This window comes from Lepus europaeus, chromosome X (assembly GCF_033115175.1).
Source record: "Lepus europaeus isolate LE1 chromosome X, mLepTim1.pri, whole genome shotgun sequence".
In the NCBI taxonomy this organism is placed as follows: Eukaryota; Metazoa; Chordata; class Mammalia; order Lagomorpha; family Leporidae; genus Lepus; species Lepus europaeus.
Genome location: NC_084850.1, coordinates 60,899,841 through 60,921,778, shown reverse-complemented (window position 1 = coordinate 60,921,778; position 21,938 = coordinate 60,899,841). Strand labels below are relative to the sequence as shown.

The following is a 21,938-nucleotide window of genomic DNA, read 5'->3' as shown; positions in this document are numbered from 1 at the left end:
GTTAATTCACGATTTGTTTACTGAATGTGCCAGGCACTGCACTAGCACTCAGCATAGGGCATAAGAGAGTTTTACAGTCCTGACAACAGACAAGGAAGTATGTGACAGGGGCAATTGAATGAGAAATAGGCTCTTGGCTCATTGAATGATTTGAAGTAGGAAGAATTCTATCTTGTATCAGTTCATCTTATGAAGTAAGGTCTTATGATAAATATATAAAAGAGAAGAGTCACAGGGAATCCTTTTTTCTCAGACTCCTACCATCTGATAAGAGACAGGACAACTAATCCTTTCCCTTAGAATCAAGGTAGGCCACCAATGACATCATCCTGGTCTCTCTCTCTCTCTTTTTTTTTAAAAGATTTATTTATTTGAAAGGCAGAGTGACAGACAGGTGTGTGTGTTGGGGGGAGATCTTCCATCTGATGGTTCACTCCCCAAATGGCTTCAATGGCTGGGGATGGGCCAGGCCGAAGCCAGGAGTCTAGAACTCCATCTGGCTCTTTTGCATGGGTACAGGGGTCCAAAGATTTGGGCCATTCTCTGCTGGTTTCCCAGGCACATTAGCAGGGAGCCAGATCAGAAAGGGAGCAGCTGGGACTCAAACTAGTGCCCATATAGGATGCTAGTGTCCTAGGTGGTGGCCTAACCGGCTATATCACTATGCCAGCTCTATGGTATCTATATCTTAAACTCTTGTCTGATTTGGTAGAGCACCAGTGTTTCCAAACCTGCTCCTCCTCACCCCCACACATCCATGTACTGAGCTTTTCCCAGGGAGAGGGGATAAGCTACCCTTCCTTACAGTCACTGCAGATATTACAAACACCCTGGGTATATGTGATCAGAACTGCCAACATTTCAATCTAGCACAGGTTAGCAGCCAATGCAGCCAAACACAAACTCAAGAAGGCTATGCAATAAGGAAATGGTGTTGATTATGAACAATTTCAGAGCTTCAGGGACCCAAAGCTATGTTTACACACAGGTAGACAAGAAGCTGTGGAATAAAGTTGGGGGGAGGTGTTTTTTCTATTTGATGCATTTGAAAGCCACCTGTTATGTCAGGTAATAATTATTACAAGATCCCAGCTTCCCCTACCCCATGTCTGTCTCTATTTCAAATAAATAAATCTTTTTTTTAAAAAGGTCTTAGCTCCCCAGTAGACTACTGAGTGGACTCTTGATCATGATCCAAGTAAGCAGACATTTCAGCCATGCAATGGCAGAGAGAGTCCCGGATGAAGGAGCCAGCAGACCTGGATTCAAGTTCCAGCTCTGCCATTAGTTGTATTCACGGACAAGGCATTTAACCACTCCATTCCCTGATCATGTGGGATGTATATGCTTTGCTCAAACTGAAGATCATAAGCTGTCCCATTACCCACAGCCAAGTTGCAAATGCAGGGTCAGGCAAGAGTACAAATGAATTAGTAGAATGATAAACCAAGAATATAATTTTTATGTTGCAAGGAAAGCACTTTGTTTCCTAACTATGCTTTGCCACTCATTGAAATACTTGCTTTTTGTTTCCAGAGAGAAAATAATCCTTCAGGAAAACAATTTATTAGCAAACCTAGCTAAGGTCACTTTCGGTTCTTCCTCTCCCACACATCTCTTTTCTCCTCCCACTGCCATCAGCCTGTTTCAGGTACCCTCTGTTGCCACATGGACTAGTGTAACAGGTTCCTAACTGGTCCTACCACCCCCAATCTTCCTCCTCTCTAGTCATCCTATCCTGCTATCATGTGACACTAATTCCCCTTGAATTGCTTTAATCACAGTTACCCCGCCCCCTTCTTGCAAAAAAAAAAAAAAACTCCCACAGCTACCCTTGCATACCAAGTCAAGTCTAAACTTCTTTGAGCTGAACCCCCAAGCTCTCATTCCAAGCTGCTTTTCTGGCTGTATTTCCAGTCATGCCACATGGCTGCCCACCTCTGTGCCCTTCCTGACACGATCTGCAACATCTTTCTCCCCATCTTTGCCTAGCAGACTCCTACTCATTCTCCCAAGGCCAAGCCAACATTTGTGTTTACTCCTCTGTGCAGTCTGCACACTTCCTCCTCTTCATCCCTCATCAGAAATGTAAACTGCCACAGCATTTTATCCATGGCAAACAAGGTAGCACGGTTCTCTTCTTGTGGGCGCACTGGTTTTATTGCTCTATTCCCCTGTAAGCTCCTGGGGGCACCGGGATTGTGCCCCTTTCATCCCTGCAATGCCCTGAGCATCATGCACACACTGGGCACCTCATGTAGCTTAATGACATTCATGTCAAATGAATACAGAGAGGAAGGCAGAGTGATGCACTAGAAACAATCTAAGATTTGGAGTCAAGGCCAGGTGGTGGAGCTCAGCTCAGTCACAGAGGAGTTGCATGAGTGGTCTGAGCCCAATTCTGCTATGGACCTCACAGGGCAGGAAGCAGAGTTGTAGAAATCAAATGATATATATCTATTAGTTGGCTAGCAGAACGGCTAGGGCACTTCAACCAGCCTGTTTAGTTCTTCCCCCACACCCACACACATTCTATTCCATCCGCAGAAAGATTTGCATTCCACTTTGTGGAGAACAGGGTGAAACAGGGAGGAAGTCAGAGGACAACTGGTCACAGACTGCCAGGGCAAGGGAGAAGAGCCTTGACACAAATACCACGTGACCCTACCCATGCGTCTCTCTCCAGAAGAGAGAGAAGGGGATGCCACTCCCAGGCAGAGACAAAATGAGTGCTGGCCTAGAGTGCTCAGTGGTCAGGATGATTCCATTCAACTTGCCAGCCGCCAAGGAGCCTTTATCAGCTCTGGTCTTCCAAGTGAGTGTCAAGGCAAAATGCTTTGACTGTTAGCCACCAAGGCTGAGCTCTGTGGTCAAGATAGAGTGCATCTATCTGCCCAGCAGCTGTGAGCTGTTTGTCTAATTCAGAGCCAAGGCCAATCTTCAGAGTTGGCATAGTGCCCCAGGAGTGAGAGACCCAGGGACCACCGGCCCTCACAGACAGCCACTTCCTGTTCCAGAAATGCCATCCCTAGCCTTTCTGCTTTTATGCATCTTATCTAGCTCCAACGCATTTCTCTCTTTCCCCAAGGAGCAGCTGTGGATGTGGGCAAAGGTAGGAGAAGCTCAAAGGAGAGTCCGGGTGGGCAGCTGGGGGTGGGGTGACATCATAGGCTGGAGGGGCTGCTTGTAGCTTGGAGAGGGGAGTCTGCAGCCCCTGGTTTGGTCCTCGAGTTTAGGTTGGGGGAGTGAGTGGGCACAATCTGGTGGCCTCCCTGGGGCCCTTTCCCCTTACCAAGCACTTTTCTTCTTGGGGCATTGGTCACGCACAGCTACACACACACACACACACCCTTTCAAAAGGGTCTCTTTCCACCTAAGCCGGCCAAAGAACATTTGCCAAATTGGGGGACGGTGGGCATGGTCTCAGGAGTCATCCCTATGGAGAAGTCTTCATTCCTTTGCCCCAAACCTCCTTGCCTGTTCCATTCCACCTCCTCGCCCCGTGCAACCTAGCGAGCCTCTCAGGGCCAGGCTGTGTGCCATATAACTGCGGTTTGTAGGGCATGAATCCCAAGACAACATCAAAGAACACAAAGCTGGGGGACTGCACTTTAGGGGCCATAGAGGTGGCCTCCTGGCCCAGCTGCTGCAAGGGGCTCCCACGTGACCCGGAAGGGGCCGTCCCCACCACAGGGCCCCGACTCAGTGCGGCTTCCCAACTTCCCGGCTTCCCGGCTCTTACTTGCGGTAGGCAGCGAGCTGCACGGCGCTGCAGGGGAAGAGGCGCAGGCACGCCACCGCGTTCCCCTTCCACAGGGCCCGGGGCCCCTCGGCCCGCCACACCCAGCGCCCTGTGGCCCACGGCCCCCGGGCGCGGCCTCGCGCCACGCCGACCTGGGCCAGCACGCTAGCGAGCTCCAGGGGCGCGGTGAGGCTGAGGCTGAGCGCGCCCGCCAGGCCGGCGCACAGCAGCCGCTGGCTGCCGGTCAGCCGCACGTCCCGCCTCCACGTCGCCATCCGGCCCGGCCCGGCCCGGCACCCCGCGCGCGCCTCGGCCCGGGGCTCTGCGGCCATCGGCGGCGAGGGCGGCCCAGGCCCCGCCCGGCGTGGGGCGGGCCCGCGGGAGGGACTGGGAGCCCGGCTCACGCCCGAGCTGGGCCGCGGGGGCTGCAGGTGGGTGGAGGGCCGACCGCGCGGGCTCTGCGGCCTCGCCGCGGTACCATAGGTCTGCTGCTCAGCTGCCGAGGCTCGACTTTTCGACTTTGAGTTCGGAAAGCGTCACCATGTTCTCTCCAAGGCCCAGCCAGGTAGACTTCTTGTGTCCTAGGTGTTCAGTGCTCCTCTTCTCCTTTACCCTCTTATTCCCTCTGCTCAAAGGAAAAACCTTGCGGCTCTCTCAGTGCGGTACAGAAAATCCTTCCATAACAACTATAGCTGCTGCCTCTCACACTTGTGAAGTCCAGGGCCTTGCATATATTATCTCAGTTAGTCCTCAACACTGTGGGCATGTCTTCCTTTGGAGAAGCTGAAGGTGTGGTGGCTAGAACTAGATTCTGGAACCTGCCGTAGAGTCTTGGTTCTGCAGTTTACCAGCTGTGTGATCTTTGGGAAGTCACTCAACCTCTCTGTGCCTCAGATTATGGTTTCTTTCCCGTAGGCGCGGCTGTAAGGATTACATGAACAGAGACTGGTAGAGGTAAGCAGTATGTATGTGTTATGATTAGATATCATTTTACAGAAGAGGAAACCATGACATAGAAATGGGCTTGCTCCAGATCACACAGCTACTACAAAGCAGAGTAGCATCCACTACGGGCTACACTCCATGTGTAGCATGCATGTCCTCGGGCTGCAGAGTGTAACTCCAGTAGGGGCATTTGCAGTACCTCTGTTAGCTAAGAAGACCATAGGCACGAAGAAGGGCCAAGAGAGACTTGACCAGAATCAAAAGCTTTTTTTTTTTTAAAGATTTTATTTATTTACCTCAGAGGTAGAGTTACAGACAGAGAGGGAGAGACAAACATTAAGGTTCATCCACTGGTTCACTCCCCAAATGGCCACAACGGCCAGAGCTGGGCCGATCTGAAGCCAGGAGCCAGGAGCTTCTTCTGGGTCTCCCAGGCAGGTGCAGGGGCTCAAGGACTTGGACCATCTTCTACTGCTTTCCCAGGCCATAGCAGAGTGCTAGATCAGAAGTAGAACAGCCAGGATTAGAACTGGCGCCCATATGGGATGCTGGCACTGCAGAGGCTTAGCCCACTAAACCACAGTGTCGGCCCCCAGAAGGAAGGCTTTTTAAATAAGATTTTTTTAAAAAATATTTTATTTATTTGAAAGAGTTACAGAAAGAGAGAGCGAGCTCTTCCATGCAGTGGTTCACTTCCCAAATGGCCACATCGGCCAGGGCTGGACCCAACCAAAGCCAGGAACCAGGAGCTTCATCAGGGTCTCCCATGTGGGTGGCAGGGGCTCAAGAACTTGGGCCATCTTCTACTTTCCCCAGGCACATAAGCAGGGAGCTGGATTGGAAATGGAGCAGCTAGGACCGGCACCCATATGAGATGCTAGCGTCACAGCAGGCAGCTTTAACCCTTACACTACAACACTGGCCCCTATTATATATATATTTTTTGACAGGCAGAGTTAGACAGTGAGAGAGAGAGAGAGAGAGAGAGAGAGAGAGAGAGAGAGAGAGAGAAAGGTCTTCCTTTTCCGTTTGTTCACCCCCCAAATGGCCGCCACGACCGGCACTGTGCCGATCCGAAGCCAGGAGCCAGGTGCTTCCTCCTGGTCTCCCATGGGGTTCAGGGCCCAAGGATTTGGGCCATCCTCCACTGCCCTCCCGGGCCACAGCAGAGAGCTGGACTGGAAGAGGGGCAACCGGGACAGAATCCAGCACCCCGACCGGGACTAGAACCGGTGTGCCGGCACCGCAGGCAGAGGATTAGCCTAGTGAGCCACGGCGCCGGCCCCCATTATATTTTTAAAATTCCATTTTCCTATCTCTTTAAAAAGCCATTTCAATAGTAGTGAGTACAAAGAAAGGAATTGTCAGTAGTCATGAGGTTGAGCAAGACATCTCAGGTACATAGTTGCTTATAGTTATTTTCCACATTTACTAACAGACAATGATAAAGGAGCCTTTTTTAACTTAAGCATGTTTTTTATTTGCCACAATAATTGTACATACTCATGGGGTATGGTGTGTTATTTTTACACATATATGCAATGGGCAATGATCAAATTAGTGTGATTAACATAACCATTACCTTAAACATTTGTAGTAATTTATTATATATTTCAGATTATTGTATTTTCAGATTAGCTAGAAGAAAGGATTTTGAATGGTTCTAACACAGAAAGTCAAGGCGCCGGCGCTGTGGTGTAGCGAGTAAAGCCACCGCCTGCAGTGCCCGCATCCCGTATGGGTGCTGGTTCAAGTCCTGGCTGCTCTACTTCTTTTTATTTTATTTTATTTATTTATTTATTTTTGACAGGCAGAGTGGACAGTGAGAGAGAGAGACAGAGAGAAAGGTCTTCCTTTGCCATTGGTTCACCCTGCAATGGCCAGCGCATCGTGCTGATCCGAAGCCAGGAGCCAGGTTCTTCTCCTGGTCTCCCATGCGGGTGCAGGGCCCAAGGCCTTGGGTCATCCTCCACTGCCCTCCCGGCCACAGCAGAGAGCTGGCCTGGAAGAGGGGCGACCGGGACAGAATCCGGCGCTCCGACCGGGACTAGAACCTGGTGTGCGGGCGCTGCAGGTGGAGGATTAGCCTATTGAGCCGCAGCACCGGCCTGCTCCACTTCTGATCCAGCTCTCTGCTATGGCCTGGGAAAGCAATAGAAGATGGCCCAAGTCCTTAGGTCCCCTGCACCCATGTGGGAAACCCAGAAGAAGCTCCTGGTTCCTGCCTTTGGATCGGCACAGCTCTGGCCATTGCAGCCAACTGGGGAGTGAACTAGCAGATGAAGACTCTTTCTCTCTCTCTCTCTCTCTCTCCCTCTCCCTCTCCCTCTCCCTCTCCCTCTCCCTCTCCCTCTCCCTCTCTCTGTGTGTAACTCTGACTTTCAAATAATACATAAATTTTTAAAAAAGGTATTGCAGGCTTTTGATTAGAAGAGTTTTTTCTAGTTACAGAAGCCTTGTTCTGCCCTCCACAACTAGGGCATGCTTATTTTTTTTTTCCCTTTAGAGTTATTTTATTCATTTGAAAGAGTTACAGAGAGATGTAGAGCCAGAAAGAGAGAGGTCTTCCATCTGCTGGTTCACTCCCCAATTGACTGCAATGGCCAGAGCTGAACCCATCTGAAGCCAGGAGCTTCTTCCGGGTCTCCCACACAGGTGCAGGGGCACAAGACTTGGGCCGTCTTCCACTGCTTTCCCAGGCCATAACAGAGAGCTGGATTGGAAGTGGAGCAGCTGGGACTTGAATTGTCATCCCTATGGGATGCTGGCACTGCAGGCCAGGGCTTTAAGCTGCTGCGCCACAGCACCGGCCCAGGATGCTTATTTTTCATGTTTTGTGAATTCTTTTTTGCAGAAAGCTCGTTTTATGGCTATGGGAAGTAGGGTAAAGTAGATTTCTGACTCTGAAGACCAGACTTTAAAAGGGACTTTAACTGGAGTTTGGGGACTATAGTAAGGAAACCTCTAGGTACCAGCTCTGTGCTAAAGAACTCTATTGGACGGACAACAGGACTAAATCCTAAGGCTCCTTGTGGGAGCTCCACTCTGGGACTGGGAACAGTTGATACAATAACCCATTGTATGCAGACTGGATCAACTGAGCTGTATTGTTCTGTTTTGCTTTAAGGCAACCCATAGGACAGCTTCAACTGTAGCATCTTGGGAACTGGGTATGCTTTTTTGTCAAGCCCTGCTGTTCTTTTTTCTTTAGCACAAGTAAGATTTTCATGTGAGTCAGAGGCAGGCAGTCATGTTAGTCTTCATACCTGTTGATCAAGAGAAAGGATGAGCTGATGGCATGTTTTTATTTAAATTTATTTATTTACTTGAAAGTCAGAGAGGAAGAGGCAGAGAGAGAGAGAGAGAGAGAGCGCGCGAGCGAGCTAGCTTCTATCCGCTGGTTCAGTCCTCAGTTGGCCACAATGGCTGGAGCTGTGCTGATCAGAAGCCAGGAGGCTCTTCTGGGTGTCCCACATGAGTGCAGGGGTCCAAGGACTTGGGCCGTCTTCTACTGCTTTCTCAGGCCATAGCAGAGAGCTGGATCAGAAGTGGAGAAGCTGGGACTTGAACTGGCACCCATATGGGATGCCGGCACTATGCCAGCATGTTGACCCCCGTGTGTTTCAACTTTGAAAGTGAAATGTATGTTTTCGCTACAGGTACATTGAAGGGTCAAATGAGTAACAGCACAGCATATCCCTGATGGCTTGTGTCTTTACAAGAGAAGGTGCTAAGGAAGTGTTGTTTATACTGGCTCAGCCAGAGTCACATGGGTTTGCTAAGCATTGGGCACACTATATATTGATCTGAAACAGAAATCCCTCAGGGTGTCCCATGTTTGGATTATGACTTGTAGACTCAAACTAACCTTACTGCCCCTTTTTCCTACTTGTTGAAAAGCCTGTGAAGAACATTGTGGGTTAAGGATCTTGAACTTTGGCAAATGTCCATGACATAAAATTGGGGTGCTATGTTAAAAATTAATGTGTGATATCTACAACACAAAAAGAGTCAGGAAATCTTAGAAGTGAGAGATGGAGAAAGGTGGCTAGCTTGATTCCAGCCAGTGAACAGCCTCCTGTCACCCTAGGCAGGCCTGAGATTTACCAACAGGTTTTGTTTTCAATATTGATTTATTTATTTGAAAGGCAGAGAGAGAGAGAGAGAATTAGATAGTGCTTCCATGTACAGATTCACTCCCTAAATGGCTGCAACAGGCAGAGCTGGGTCAGGCAGAAGTCAGGAGCCAGGAACTCTATCCTGGTCTCCCACACGGGTAGAGTAGGGTACTTGTTGCTTGGACTTCCCAGGTATGTTAGCAGGATGCTGGATCAGAAGCTGAACAGCCAGGACTTGAACCCGAATGAGATGCTGGTGTTACAAGTGGCAGCTTAACCTGCTGTAACACAACACAGGCCCTGACTAACACATTTATAACGCTCTAACTCCCATTGTCTGTTTCTCTTCTCACTAATGGAAATCTTCTAACAGCACATTACCGTAGTGTAGCTTGTGAATATTTCTTAGATTATCGCTTAGCTTGCTATGTTTATCTTTATGGAATGATTCCTGCTCTGCTAATTTTTCTTTTATTCTTTATTCTTATGGGATTTGGTAAATTGCAAAAACAGTATACACTTGCTTTACCAAGACAAATAGTACAGCCGTGTGCTGAAGAAAGTTAAGTCCCCCTGCCTATGTTCTGAGGTAACCACAGTTAAGAGCTTGGTGTGTGTGTGTGTGTGTGTATGTGCGTGCCTTTCCTCACCTTTTTTCGTGCTCAAATCAATATTCATTCAGATGGGATCCCTCTTCACTCCCCTCTCTTCCCCCCTACCCTCTCCTTCCTTTTTAACTCACTCTCTGTTTCCCTCTGTCTCTCTTTTTTCCTTTAAAATAAAAAATGAAATCATTTCTCTGGAAAGATGTCCCCAAACCGACAATCAAGTTTTCTTAGTGGGAGGGAAGCTGAGAGACTTGGGAACAGAGGCAGAAAGGAGGTTGAGTTTTGATTGTGTGCCCTTTTGTACTATTCCCGTTTTCTCTCTTGCCTTTTTACTACGGGCATGTATTATCAATGACAACATCCCTGTCTTCTATCGATTTTCTCTGAAGTATTTCCATCAGTGCGGTGTGTTCTGTGACACTGCCTTGCCATTAGTGAGGTGGTTTTTTTTTTCAAAGATGGAAAACAACTCTTGATGGAATTATAAATGGAACAAAAATTCACTCTTCCTTCTTTTGATATGGTGCTTGTATTCCTGGAAAGTGCCATGTACATCAACACTGCAAAAATGCTTTGTTTTTTAGGAGTAAAGCAGAGTTAGTTATTGACTCAGATCATTGCATAGAGATTTTCTACCTCCATGAATGCCTGGTGGGAGCTTTGAAAGCCCTGAGTGTTGCAGAGTGGTCTCGTGCATTACAGATAGCAGAGTCCCTGACTTTTATCCACTGAGTGCTAGTAGAATGCTCCATTGCGGGCCCCCCAGCATCCAGTATTCTTGTTGACAGCCACTGCTCTAATTGCTCCCCACTGTTTAGCACATTCGTTCCCCAGATGTTTGCAGAGTTGGTTCCTTTTTTCATCAGAGTTCAGCTTTGATGTTATCTCCTCTGCCAGACCTTGTCTGACCATCCAATCTGTTGTGCCCCATTCACCCGGCCACTTTGCTCTATTTCAATTTTCTGTATCGCATTTATTCCTATCCACTATTTTTTGAAGATTTATTTATTAGAAAGAGTTACACAGAGAGAGGAGAGGTCTTCCATCCACTAGTTCACTCCCCAATTGGCCGCAACGGCCAGAGCTGTGCCAATCCGAAGCCAGGAGTTTCTTCTGGCTCTCCCGTGCAGGTTCAGGGGCCTAAGCACTTGAGCCATCTTCTACTGCTTTCCCAGGCCATAGCAGAGAGCTGGATTGCAAGTGGAGCAGCCGGGACTTGAACCGGTGCCCATATGGATGCCAGCACTGCAGGCGGTGGCTTTACCCACTATGCCACAGTGCCAGCCTCCCTATCCACTATTTTTATGTTCTGTTGTTTTAGCGTCTATTTCTACCTATGAGGATGTGAGATCCACGAGGGAAGGGATCTTGTTTCCTGTTCACAGATGTGTTTGCATTGCCCAAAACAGTGGCTGGCAGATTGCTAGTGCCCAGTACTCATTAGTTAGATGAATGAACGAAGGGTGGAGGAAGGAAGGATGTCATGTGCTGATGCACCAATAAAAAGACCACATTCAAGTATATGGAGGTTCAACATACATGGTGCCATGCTGGTGCTCAGGTTGTAAAAGATTGCCTAAAATGGCTGTGGTCATTGGTAACAGGTAGAGCAAGGAAAACGGGATGAGGGCATTAGGTAGTTGGCCATGTGAATGTTGAAGTTGCTAGAATGACAGGAAAAGTTGGGACAAGGAGGACAAACTGTCAATCAAGAACTGATGAGGAAAAAAAAAGAACTAATGAGGGCAGTCAGTAGAAAGATGAAAGAAAATTGCCCAGGATGGAGAGAGGGTGATACAACTCTCTGGTGTGAGTCAAGGTGGAGCCGGAAATTTCTCAGGAAGGAGGAAGAACAAAGATCAGAATGGGCTCTAAAGAGAGTTCCAAATGCACCTCCTGACACTTCTCAAGTCAGTCAGCAATGGAGAGATGAGAGAATAAACAGCACACACCTGAAAGGGGTCAACAGAAAGCCAGGGTTGCAATTGCAGCAAGAGGAGAGATGTGGCTTGGGACTTAACTCATCACAGGTTGGGAGTGCTGACCCTAACTGAACCCTGAACGTACTCTATCCTGGTGTTGTCATGCACCATGTTCTCTTACTTCTGTGTCAGCTGGTGCTGGCTGCAGCAATGAAAAGTAGCAGCAGCTGGTTGTAATGACCTATGTAGCCTTTTGTTACTGGGGCACTGGGAGTGGTTTTTTGGGCATCTGCTGGGTGTTCTCCGACGCTGGCCAGAGGGCCTGGTGGGAAGGTCGCAAGATTGGACATGCATGGTTCTGAAGTTTAATAATCCCAAACCAGACACGGGCCACATCTAGCACAATATTGCTGTGCTACTGCAATTTTACAAATAATTTGCAAGAGATTTGTTGTGTTTAAGAGAGACTGAAAGGAAAGGCTGTCTGACTACCAAGCCAGGCTTCATAAGACAGCTGTACTTGGAGTGGAGCGTCCCTTGCTGCCTATTTAGGTTCACCTTTATCAGGTGCCCTGCAGTGAGTTGCCTCAGGGCTGATTCTTGTTAACTGCTGACCACTCTTCTATATCCTTTGCTGGTGCTTCCTTCTGTCCACAAATTCTAAAAAATATTACAGTGCTCTAGACTTGGTCCTTGAGCCTTTTCTATTATTTAAACTGCTTGCTTTTCAGTCTCATGACTCTCTTTTTTTAATTTTTAATTTTTTTTTATTTGAAAAGGAGAGAGAGATGTTCCATCTACTAGTTCTCATCCCAAATGCCCACAACTACCAGGGCTGGACCAGGCTGAAGCCAGGAATTCAACCTGGGTCTCCAACGTGGATGGCAGGGACCCAAATACTTAACTCATCATTTGCTGTTTCCCAAGGTGCACATTAGTAGGAAGCTAGATTGGAAGTGGAAGTGGACATTCCAAGCAGTGTCTTAACTGCTGTGCCAAATGTCTGTCCCAGTCCCTGGCTTTAAATGTCATCTATGTCCTCTGTCATATATGAGGGTACTTCAGAAAGGTTATGGGAAAATGGAATTAAAATATATGTTCGTTTTGGTGCAAAACATTTTGAAATCCATAGTTTTTTTTTAATACACATTTCTACAATATATATAGGCCTTTTTGAAGGCCGCCCATATATATGATTTCAATATCTTTGCACCAAAATAAACCGTCTTTTAATTTTATTTTCCATGAACATTTTGAATACTGTCATACTCACGTTATCTCCAGCCTGCTCTTCTCTAAACTTCAGATTCTCATACCCCGACACCTTCTCAGCAACTCCACTTGACATGCCACGGGTGTTTCTAGCCTAAAGTGTCTCAGACCAAACCTCTGATCTTTCCCTCAAATCTTTCCCTACCCATCTCAGCAAACACACTCTTCATTCATTTGATAATTCAGGTCAAAAATCTTGGAGTCCTGCTTGACAGTCATGTTTCTCTTTAAAGAATTATCATCTGTCATCTATAGTATTAGAATTGAGTCTTGTGATAATTTTTTGCTTTTAATCCCTGGTTCCAGGCTCATTACTTCCACAGTTCTTCTTGTTCCCTTAATTGGTTAGAATAACGTTGGGGGCACTCTAGGCCTCAGAAACAAGCTTCAGAATGCAGTCTCTGACCTCCTGCTGTCCTTATACCTGCTTCTTTTTCTCCCCAAGGCAGGCGGTCAAAACTCTATTCTTAAACCCTCTCACCTACTTCATCTGATAGTAGATGATAAGACCCCATTTAAAAGGGGTCCTGGCCCATGCTTGACATGAAGAATGGTGATGAATCTGGACAGACAAGTCTTGCTGGCTTTTCCCACCCAATCTTTTTTTTTTTTTAAAGATTTTTATTTATTTATTTGAAAGGCAGAGTTATAGAGAGGCAGACGCAGAGAGAGAGGTTCTCCATCCACTGGTTCATCCCCCACCCCCCATGGCAGCAACAGCTGGAGCTGGGCTGATCTGGAGCCAGGAGCCAGGAGCAGGAGCCAGGAGCTTCTTCTGGATCTCCCACATGGGTGCAGGGCCCAAGCACTTGGACCATCTTCCACTGTTTTCCCAGGTGCATTAGCAGGGAGCTGGATTGGAAGTGGAGCAGATGGTACTCGAACTGGTACCCATGTGGCATGCTGGCACTGCAGGCAGTGGCTTTACCCTCTGTGCCTCAGCGCTGGCCCCTACAAGTAATTCTATCAAGCTGTCTGCTTTAGGGATATGCCATCCAACTGGACCCTAGTATTCATGGAAGCTGCTCTGGGGTCAGCCATACACAGGGATTTGGGAGCTCTTTTTCATCTAGTTTCCATGTGGAGGAAGCAAGGATAACTTCTTAATTTTGGACTTGACCAAATGGGTAGATGGAGACACAGTTAACTGAGATAGGGAAGAATTTTAAACTTACTGATGATTTATTAAAGTAATTTAGACTGGGGGGCCGGTGCTGTGGCTCAGCGGGTTAACACCCTGGCCTGAAGCATCAGCATCCCATATGGGCGCCGGTTCAAGACCTGGCTGCTTCACTTCGGATCCAGTTCTCTGCTATGGCCTGGGAAAGCAGTAGAAGATGGCCCAAGTCCTTGGGCCCCTGCACCCACGTGGGAGACCTGGAAGAATTCCTGGCTCCTGGCTTTGGATCAGCCCAGCTCTGGCTGTTGCAGCCAATTGGGGAGTGAACTAGCAGATGGAAGACCTCTCTCTCTCTCTCTCTCTCTCCCCCCCCTCCCTCTCCTCTCCTCTCCTCTCCTCTCTGTGTAACTCTGACTTTCAAATAAATAAATAAATATTTTAGAAAAAAGAAAGTTTATAAAAAAAGAAAGTAATTTAGACTGAAAAAAAGTGTATCAAGATAAAGTAAGAAGAGTGTCCAACATAGGCTAGATCCAACCTGAGGGCTTGTTTCACGTGTTCAAGTTGTTACACCAAAAGCAAAGTCTAGTATGGCAGAGATCACATACAACACAGCACAGATATTGGCTATAATATCCACATGCTCTGCTACATTTTTCAGCTTTCCTTTTAGCTAAGTAGCACTGCATTGTTTCCTTCTGGCAATGGGAGGAGTTTGGAATCAATAACTTGCACTTCCAGGCCTTCCTTATGGGATATCCCTCAAGAGTTTTCATGCTAATCTCTCTGCTGTTGTTGCAGCTGGAAGAAAAGGATTATGAAATGGTACAGTACAAGGCAAGACACCTGGCTGCCCGAATTCAGCACTCAGGAAAGCCGTTCTGGAGAATTGCTCAGACTGGAATCACCCCATGGGACTTGGTATGAGTTTGGTTAAGGCATTCAAGTGCCAGGGTTTCTTTGTTACCACAGCAGTGTCTAGTTCATCCTAACAGCACTATACACTTTTGTCTATAAGAAAGCTCCACTTGAGTTCTTCATGAAGATTATGGGAAGTATTTAATGCTTGTCCATTATTTTAAGTCTCCTTCCCCCTCAGCTTCAAAATGAGACAGGCAATGACCACAAATAACTACTTTCACTCAAGGAAGTCACTGACTTCTGTAAGGGAAAGTCATCACTTGACTGAGTTTCAGGAAAAATTTCTATCTTTCTGGACAAGAACTTTCTTTTTATTTATTTATTTATTTTTTTGACAGGCAGAGTGGACAGTGAGAGAGAGAGACAGAGAGAAAGGTCTTCCTTTGCCATTGGTTCACCCTCCAATGGCCGCCGTGGCCAGCGCGCTGCAGCCGGCGCACTGCGCTGATCCGAAGGCAAGAGCCAGGTGCTTCTCCTGGTCTCCTATGGGGTGCAGGGCCCAAGGACTTGGGCCATCCTCCACTGTACTCCCAGGCCATAGCAGAGAGCTGGCCTGGAAGAGGAGCAACCGGGACAGAATCTGGTGCTCCGACCGGGACTAGAACCCGGTGTGCTGGTGCCGCAAGGTGGAGGATTAGCCTGTTGAGCCACAGCACTGGCCTGGACAAGAACTTTCAATCTGAATAATCATAAGCAGGATTGGGATTGACTTTGCTCCAAATTGATGCGTGTATGACAAGCTTTATCAGTATTCTACTATGCGAAAGAACCTGAATGCAGTGACTGCACACATGCATGGTAGGGATTGTGAAACGGGGGTACTAAGCAGTTTTCATTGTCTGAATTACCTAGAAGTGAATTCAATTGAAGAACTTGCTGTAAACATGTTGATCATAATGAAGAGCCTCTTGAAATGCTTGATTAAGTGTCTTCTGAAGAATTTCCCCAACGTGGATGGCAGTAGTGAGTAGCTAATTGTACCAATTTGTATCCTGCAGGAAGCAGATGGGAATGTAGAGTTAGGAATGCAAGATGGTGACTGGGGATGATGCCTGTGAGAGAGAAAAGGACAAGGAGCAAGAATGAGCAGGGAGAGTCGTCAGATCATAATGCAGCTCTGGTCCATGTGGAAGGATGAGAGGAGGGGCAGAATGGGGCAGCATTGTCTTAGACCATGAGACAGATGTGACAAAATCTTGGTCGATCCAGTGGGGAGTTCTGGAGGAAAGAGTTCCTATTAGAAGAGTACCACATTGGGCAGAAATGGCCAGGCCTTAGTACTGCCACCATGCTTAGTCCATGGCTGGAATCTGCTTAGGGAAAGCATGGCCTTGTCAAGAAGTTGTGGCTGATCTTGGAAGGTGCCGTAGCCAGAGGCTGTCAGCTAACTGCACTGCTCACGAATATTTGACAAATTCTTTCTCGAAGCAAGTTCTGAGCTGTGTACCTTCATGCCTGCCAGAAGTCACTCCTTTTTTTTTTAAAAATGATTTATTTATTTATTTATTTGAAAGTCAGAGTTACACGGAGAGAGGAGAGGGAGAGGGAGAGGGAGAGGAAGAGGGAGAGAGAAGTCGGTCGGTCTTCTATCTGCTGGTTCATTCCCTAATTGGCTGCAATGGCCACAGCTGTGCTGATCCAAACCCAGGAGCCAGGAGCTTCTTCGGGGTCTCCCACACAAGTGCAGGGACCCAAGGATTTGGGCCATCTTCTACTGCTTTCCCAGGCCATAGCAGAGAGCTGGATCGGAAGTGGAGCAGCTGGGACTCAAACCGGCGCCCGTATGGGATAATGGCACCGCAGGCAGTGGCTTTACCCGCCCTGCCACAGAGCTGACCCCTAAGTCACTCTTTTTATTGCATGGATGAGCTTCTCCAAACATGTCCAGAGTCTCTGTGAACTTTTCTCTCTGAGGGGAAGCTTCGAAGAGGAAATCAGTGGGAAGGACTACAGCCCATGGTCTTGGGGTATAGCTGGTTCTCATCTCCCTTCTCTACTATCCGTTCTAGATTTGTAATAATTATTTTGCCTGCTGGATCTACCAGTTACTGACAGATGTTTAGGTCTCCAATGATGATAATGGATGTATCTATTTTTTCCTTGCAGTTCTGTCAGGTCTTGCCTCATTTATTTTATGCTCTGATATTAGGTGCATGCATGATAAAGAGTGTATTGTCCTTTTGACAGCTGATCCTTTTATCATCATGCATTGTCTTCTATTCTTCATAACATTCCTTGTTCTGTAGTCTACTGTGTCTGATAGAAATAAAGCTACTCTAGCTTTCTTTTGATTTGTGTTTCCTTGGTATATTTGTGGCCATCCTTTTACTTTTTAACCTATGGTGTCTTTTTATTTAAAGTGGGTTTCTTGTAGACAATATTTAATTGGTCTTATTTTTTAAATCCATTTGGACAGTCTACAGTCTATCTTTTTTTTTTTTTTTTTGGACAGGCAGAGTGGATAGTGAGAGAGAGAGAGAGAAAGGTCTTCATTTTTGCCGTTGGTTCACCCTCCAATGGCCGCTGTGGCTGGCTCATCACGCTGATCCGAAGCCAGGAGCCAGGTGCTTCTCCTGGTCTCCCATGCGGGTGCAGGGCCCAAGCACTTGGGCCATCCTCCACTGCCTTCCTGGGCCATAGCAGAGAGCTGACCTGGAAGAGGGGCAACCTGGACAGAATCCGGCGCCCCAACCGGGACTAGAACCCGGTGTGCCGGTGCCGCAAGGTGGAGGATTAGCCTGTTAAGCCACGGCGCCAGCCAGTCTATCTTTTAACTGGTACATTTAGACTGATTCTTGATATAGTTAATGCTGTGGTTTGGATATCAGTTTGGGTGCTGAATGTTCCCTGAAGGCGCATGTGTTAAAGGCTTGATCCCTAAAATCTTATGTTAGTGGTACTAAGAGGATGGAAACTTAGTTCAATTATGGTGTTGGTAGGTGGAGCCTTTGGGAAGCGATTGGATTGGATTGGGTCACTGGGGGTGAAACACCCATAGTTGAATTCTGGTGCTTTATAAGAGACCATATGGACAGAGTCAGCCAGCATGCTCCCTGACTTTTTTTTTTGAAAGTTCTTAACTTACAAGGCCTAAACCCCAACAGATTATTATCAAGCCCCTTCTGTCAGGTTCTGTTTGCCTCTCAATCAGAAAACTTAATTGTAGCTTAGACAGCACCTTTCTTAGCTCCTCTAATAATGACTCTGTCCTTTGTTCTAGACCCTGTCTAGCGCACTTGGGCCTCATTTCTTTGTAATCATAACCTCTACTCTACCACCAATGGCTCTACTCCCAACCTGTGTATACTGATGGTCCTCTTCCCCACTTAATGCTGTATAATTGTTCAAAATTTCTCTACAGACAAACCCCTCTAGCTACAAAAGATGAGTGACTTTTCTCCCAGTCTTGGCTGGAATCAGCTTTCTGGTCTGTTGGGTGTTCCCCAGTAAACCCTTTCCCTTAAAAAAAAAAAAAGAGGGAGGTGCCTTTCTCTGAAGGGAGGAGAGAACTTCCACTTTGACTATGACCTTGTCTAAATATGATCAGAGTCGGTGAACTCGGAAGGCTTCCATAGACTTGGCAACTCATGACGGGAGCCTAGGGTGGTTACTGGCGCCATAAACTAGAGTGTCAATTTGTTGGATCAACAACAGGAGTCACTGTGCACTTGCTCCTCATGTGGGATCTCTGTCCTGAATGTGCTATACGTTGTGATTTAATGCTATAACTTGTACTCAAACAGTATGTTTCACTTTGTGTTTCTGTGTGGGTGCAAACTATTGAAATCTTTACTTAATATATACTAAATCGATTTTCTGTATATAAAAAGAATTTAAAATGAATCTTGATGTGAATGGAAGAGGGGAGGGAGAGGGAAATGGGAGGGTTGCGGGTGGGAGGGAAGTTATGGGGGCGGGAAGCCATTGTAATCCATAAGATGTACTTTGGAAATTTATATTCATTAAATAAAAGTTAAAAAAAAGAAAGTGTATAGCTTTATTTAAAATATAAAATGTGAGAACCAGAAGGGATTTTAGCAATCATCCAATCCTGTGTCTTCCATTTTCTTTTTTAAAAATTTTATTTAAGGCAAACAGATTTCATGTATTTCATATGTACAGATTAAAGAATATAGTGACACTTCCCACCCTACCCTCCCTCCTGCCCACGTTCCCACCCTTCCTCCTCCTTCCTCTCTCAGTCCCTCTTTTAATTTTTGCAGTGATCTACTTTCAGTTTATTTTATACTCACAAGACTAACCCTACACTAAGTAAAGAGTTCAACAAATAGTTAGAAAAAAACACCATGCCTCAACAGTAGAGACAGCTCCCTGACTTTTGCCTTGTGATGTTTTGTGGCACCTTAGGACACTGCCAGCCAGAATGCCATTACTGGAGACTGAACCAGTGGGGCCTGCCTGATCTTGAACTGTGAACCTCTGGAACCATGAGCCAAAATAAACCTCTTTCCTTCCGAAGTAGCCTGTATAGTATTAAAAAGCTGCCTAATACAGTTAGATATCTACTATGTTTATAACTGTTTTCTATGTATTATCCTTGTTCTCCATTTCTTCCCCATCCTCTTTTTCTGCCTTCCTTAGTTTTAACTGGGCTTTTTGTATGATCATATTTTATCTCCTCTCTTAATCATATCAATGATAATGGTTGCCCTAGAGTTTATAATATACATTTTTAAAGATTTATTTTATTTATTTAAAAGAGTTGCAGAGAGAGGTAGAGACAGAGGAGAGAGGTCTTCCCATCCACTGGTTCATTCCCTAGATGGCCGCAATGGCCAGAGCTGCACTGATCCAAAGCCAGGAGCCTCCTCCAGCTCTCCCACATGGGCACAGGGGCCCAAGGACCTGGGTCATCCTCCACTGCTATCCCAGGTCATAGCAGAGAGCTGGATCAGAAGAGGAGCAGCTAGGACTAGAACTGGCGCCATTTTGGGATGCTGGTGCTTCAGGCCAGGGCTTTAACCTGCTGCGCCACAGTGCTGTCCCCTATAATATACATTTTAAACTAAGTTAAATTTACCTCCAACTAACATGTACAACTTCATGTATAATGCAGGTACCTTATTTTTCCCCCAGAAACCTTTTATTTAAGGAATACAAACTTCATACATTTCCTTTTTTTTTAAAGATCTATTTATTTATTTGAAAGAGTTACACAGACATAGAAGGGGAGGGAGGGAAGGAGGGAGGGAGGGAGGGAAGAAGGGAGAGAGAGAGAGAGAGAGAGAGAGAGAGTCTTTCGTTCACTAGTTCAATCCCCACATGGCCACAACGGGCAGAGCTGAGCTGAGCTGAAGCCAGGAGCTTCTTCTGGGTCCCCCAGATGGGTGCAGGGGCCCAAGGACTTATCCCATCTTCTACTGCTTTCCTAGGCCACAGTAGAGAGCTGGATCGGAAGTGGAGCAACTGGGACCTGAACTAGTACCCATATGGAGTGCTGGCACTGTAGGCGGCAGCTTTACCCTCTGTGCAACAGCGCCAAACCCAAAGTTCATACATTTCTTTTTTTTTTTTGGGGGGGAGGTAAAATAGCAAGGTTTATTAAGAAGGAACATCTGTAAGGATGGATGGGCACCTCTCCAGACAGGACCTGAGAGTGCCCAGTCCCTCAGACTGGGGGAGACGGGGGGGGGGCTGCATGGGTGAGTGGGGAGTACACCCGGCCAGGCCAGGCGGGCGGCTCAGCAAAGATGCAGAGAGCTGCGCTCGCAGTCCAGTTGAGGCTGGGGGTTTTAAGGAGATGGGTCTTGCTTCCCCACCTCTGCTCCTCTTGGAACAAAGGGCTTTTTGGATGTAAATAGAAAAACTTCTCTTGAAGGTCTGAAACAAAGGACTTTATGGATGCAAATGTTATCAGACCTGAGGAAGGGAGCAGGGTGTTTGAGATGCAGATGCTGGGCTGTACCTGGGAGATTGAGGAAGATTGTCAGGCAGGAAGCAGGAGGGGTGAGGGCCTCCACCTGGCAGGTTATCAGGTAAAAGGGGGCAGGGCAGGCAGGATGCGAAATCTGGGCTTCCCCTGAAACATTGTTAGGATGACTTTGAGATGCAGATGCATATAGATGTCTTCTCTTTAGGCCTGTCACACACACATAAGCTCATAACTGACTTCCTACCTAACATTCCCCCCTCAAGAGGAAAAAAAAATTCTTTTTGGGATTATGGATGGAGTTCCGTCTTCTGTAACTTCTTCAAAGCTGGCATGTGGGCGTCGAGGGAGATTTGGGTATTTCCTCTTGCTATCTGTCTTATGGTGTGTGACAGTAGCCTTAGAAAGGCTGTGCTGTTCGGTCCAGGGGGCTGCTCAGGTCGTCCAGTGGGATGGGCTGGAAGCTTTGTCTGACGACAATTTGGAGTTCAACAGCTCTTAGTCTGCTAGAGACAAAACGCACAAAGGCATTAAAAACACAGGGTCCAAAGAGAAGCAGCAAGATTACAGAAGTTATTGGGCCAAGGAGAGGAAATAGCCAAGATTTCCATGACCAGATGTTAGGCCAGAAATCCCAGCCCTGCTTGGCCTGGTCCTGGAGCTGTTTGGAATTGTCCAGGAAAGTACGAATTTGGGTTTGTACCTGTCCAGTCTGATTGACCCAGAAACAACATTCTTCCCGGAGCATGGCACAGATACCCCCTGGAGCAGCAGTTAGCATGTTTAACACTTCTTTTTCTTATAACCTTTTGTGACTTCCACACACCCTCTTCAACTTACTTTAAACATTTCACCATTTCCATTCCAGTCTAGAGTAAACTAGCCATCAGGATAAAGTCATTCTTGGTTTGTAAGAATGTCCTTTCCTTATTTAAAAAGCTCTTTCCTTTTTAGCCCTTCTTACCAACAACACTCTTTCCTTCTAAGCCTTTCTTACCAAGCACACATTTCTATACTTGATGTTTTCCATAGAGCCTGGTTGGCTCTTCTTACCTTACCAGAAGACTAAGGTCTCCATGCAGAATGAAGATGCCTTAAAAATCCCTTGTGTGATCTAGAGCTCTGGTTAAGGCAATTAGTTCTGCTAGCTGAGCAAAAGTTCCTGGGGGCAGAGCACGTTTCAATAACGTGCCATGCTGTAACTGTTGCATACCCTGAGAAGGGGGTCCTGTCTGACAAAACTGTTTCTGTCTGTGAACCAAACCTCATCTGCATTAGTCAGGGGGCTTTTAGGTCCCTTCTGCTGGCATAGATCAAGACTATAGACTTGATCTATAGTCTCAGTACAGGAGTGGAGGGGACCACTTTCCCCTGGAACTGGCATTAAAGTAACTGGGTTT

The 21,938-nt window shown here is 46.9% G+C and overlaps 1 protein-coding gene and 1 long non-coding RNA gene across 2 annotated transcripts in view; one reads left to right on the top strand and one right to left on the bottom strand.

Annotated features, from left to right (window-relative positions):
* The window catches only part of SLC25A43 (solute carrier family 25 member 43), a 46,868-nt gene extending 42,851 nt beyond the window's left edge, over positions 1–4,017 (bottom strand). The window contains exon 1 of the mRNA XM_062183542.1: positions 3,743–4,017. Within this exon, the coding sequence (XP_062039526.1) occupies positions 3,743–4,017 (275 nt within the window). The remainder of the gene's footprint in view (positions 1–3,742) is intronic.
* Positions 4,018–4,658: 641 nt separating this feature from the next.
* Positions 4,659–16,081, top strand: LOC133753597 (uncharacterized). Its single transcript, XR_009865076.1, has 3 exons — positions 4,659–4,696; positions 14,529–14,648; positions 15,501–16,081. It is a non-coding gene; the product is annotated as an uncharacterized LOC133753597 (long non-coding RNA).
* Positions 16,082–21,938: the final 5,857 nt, after the last annotated feature.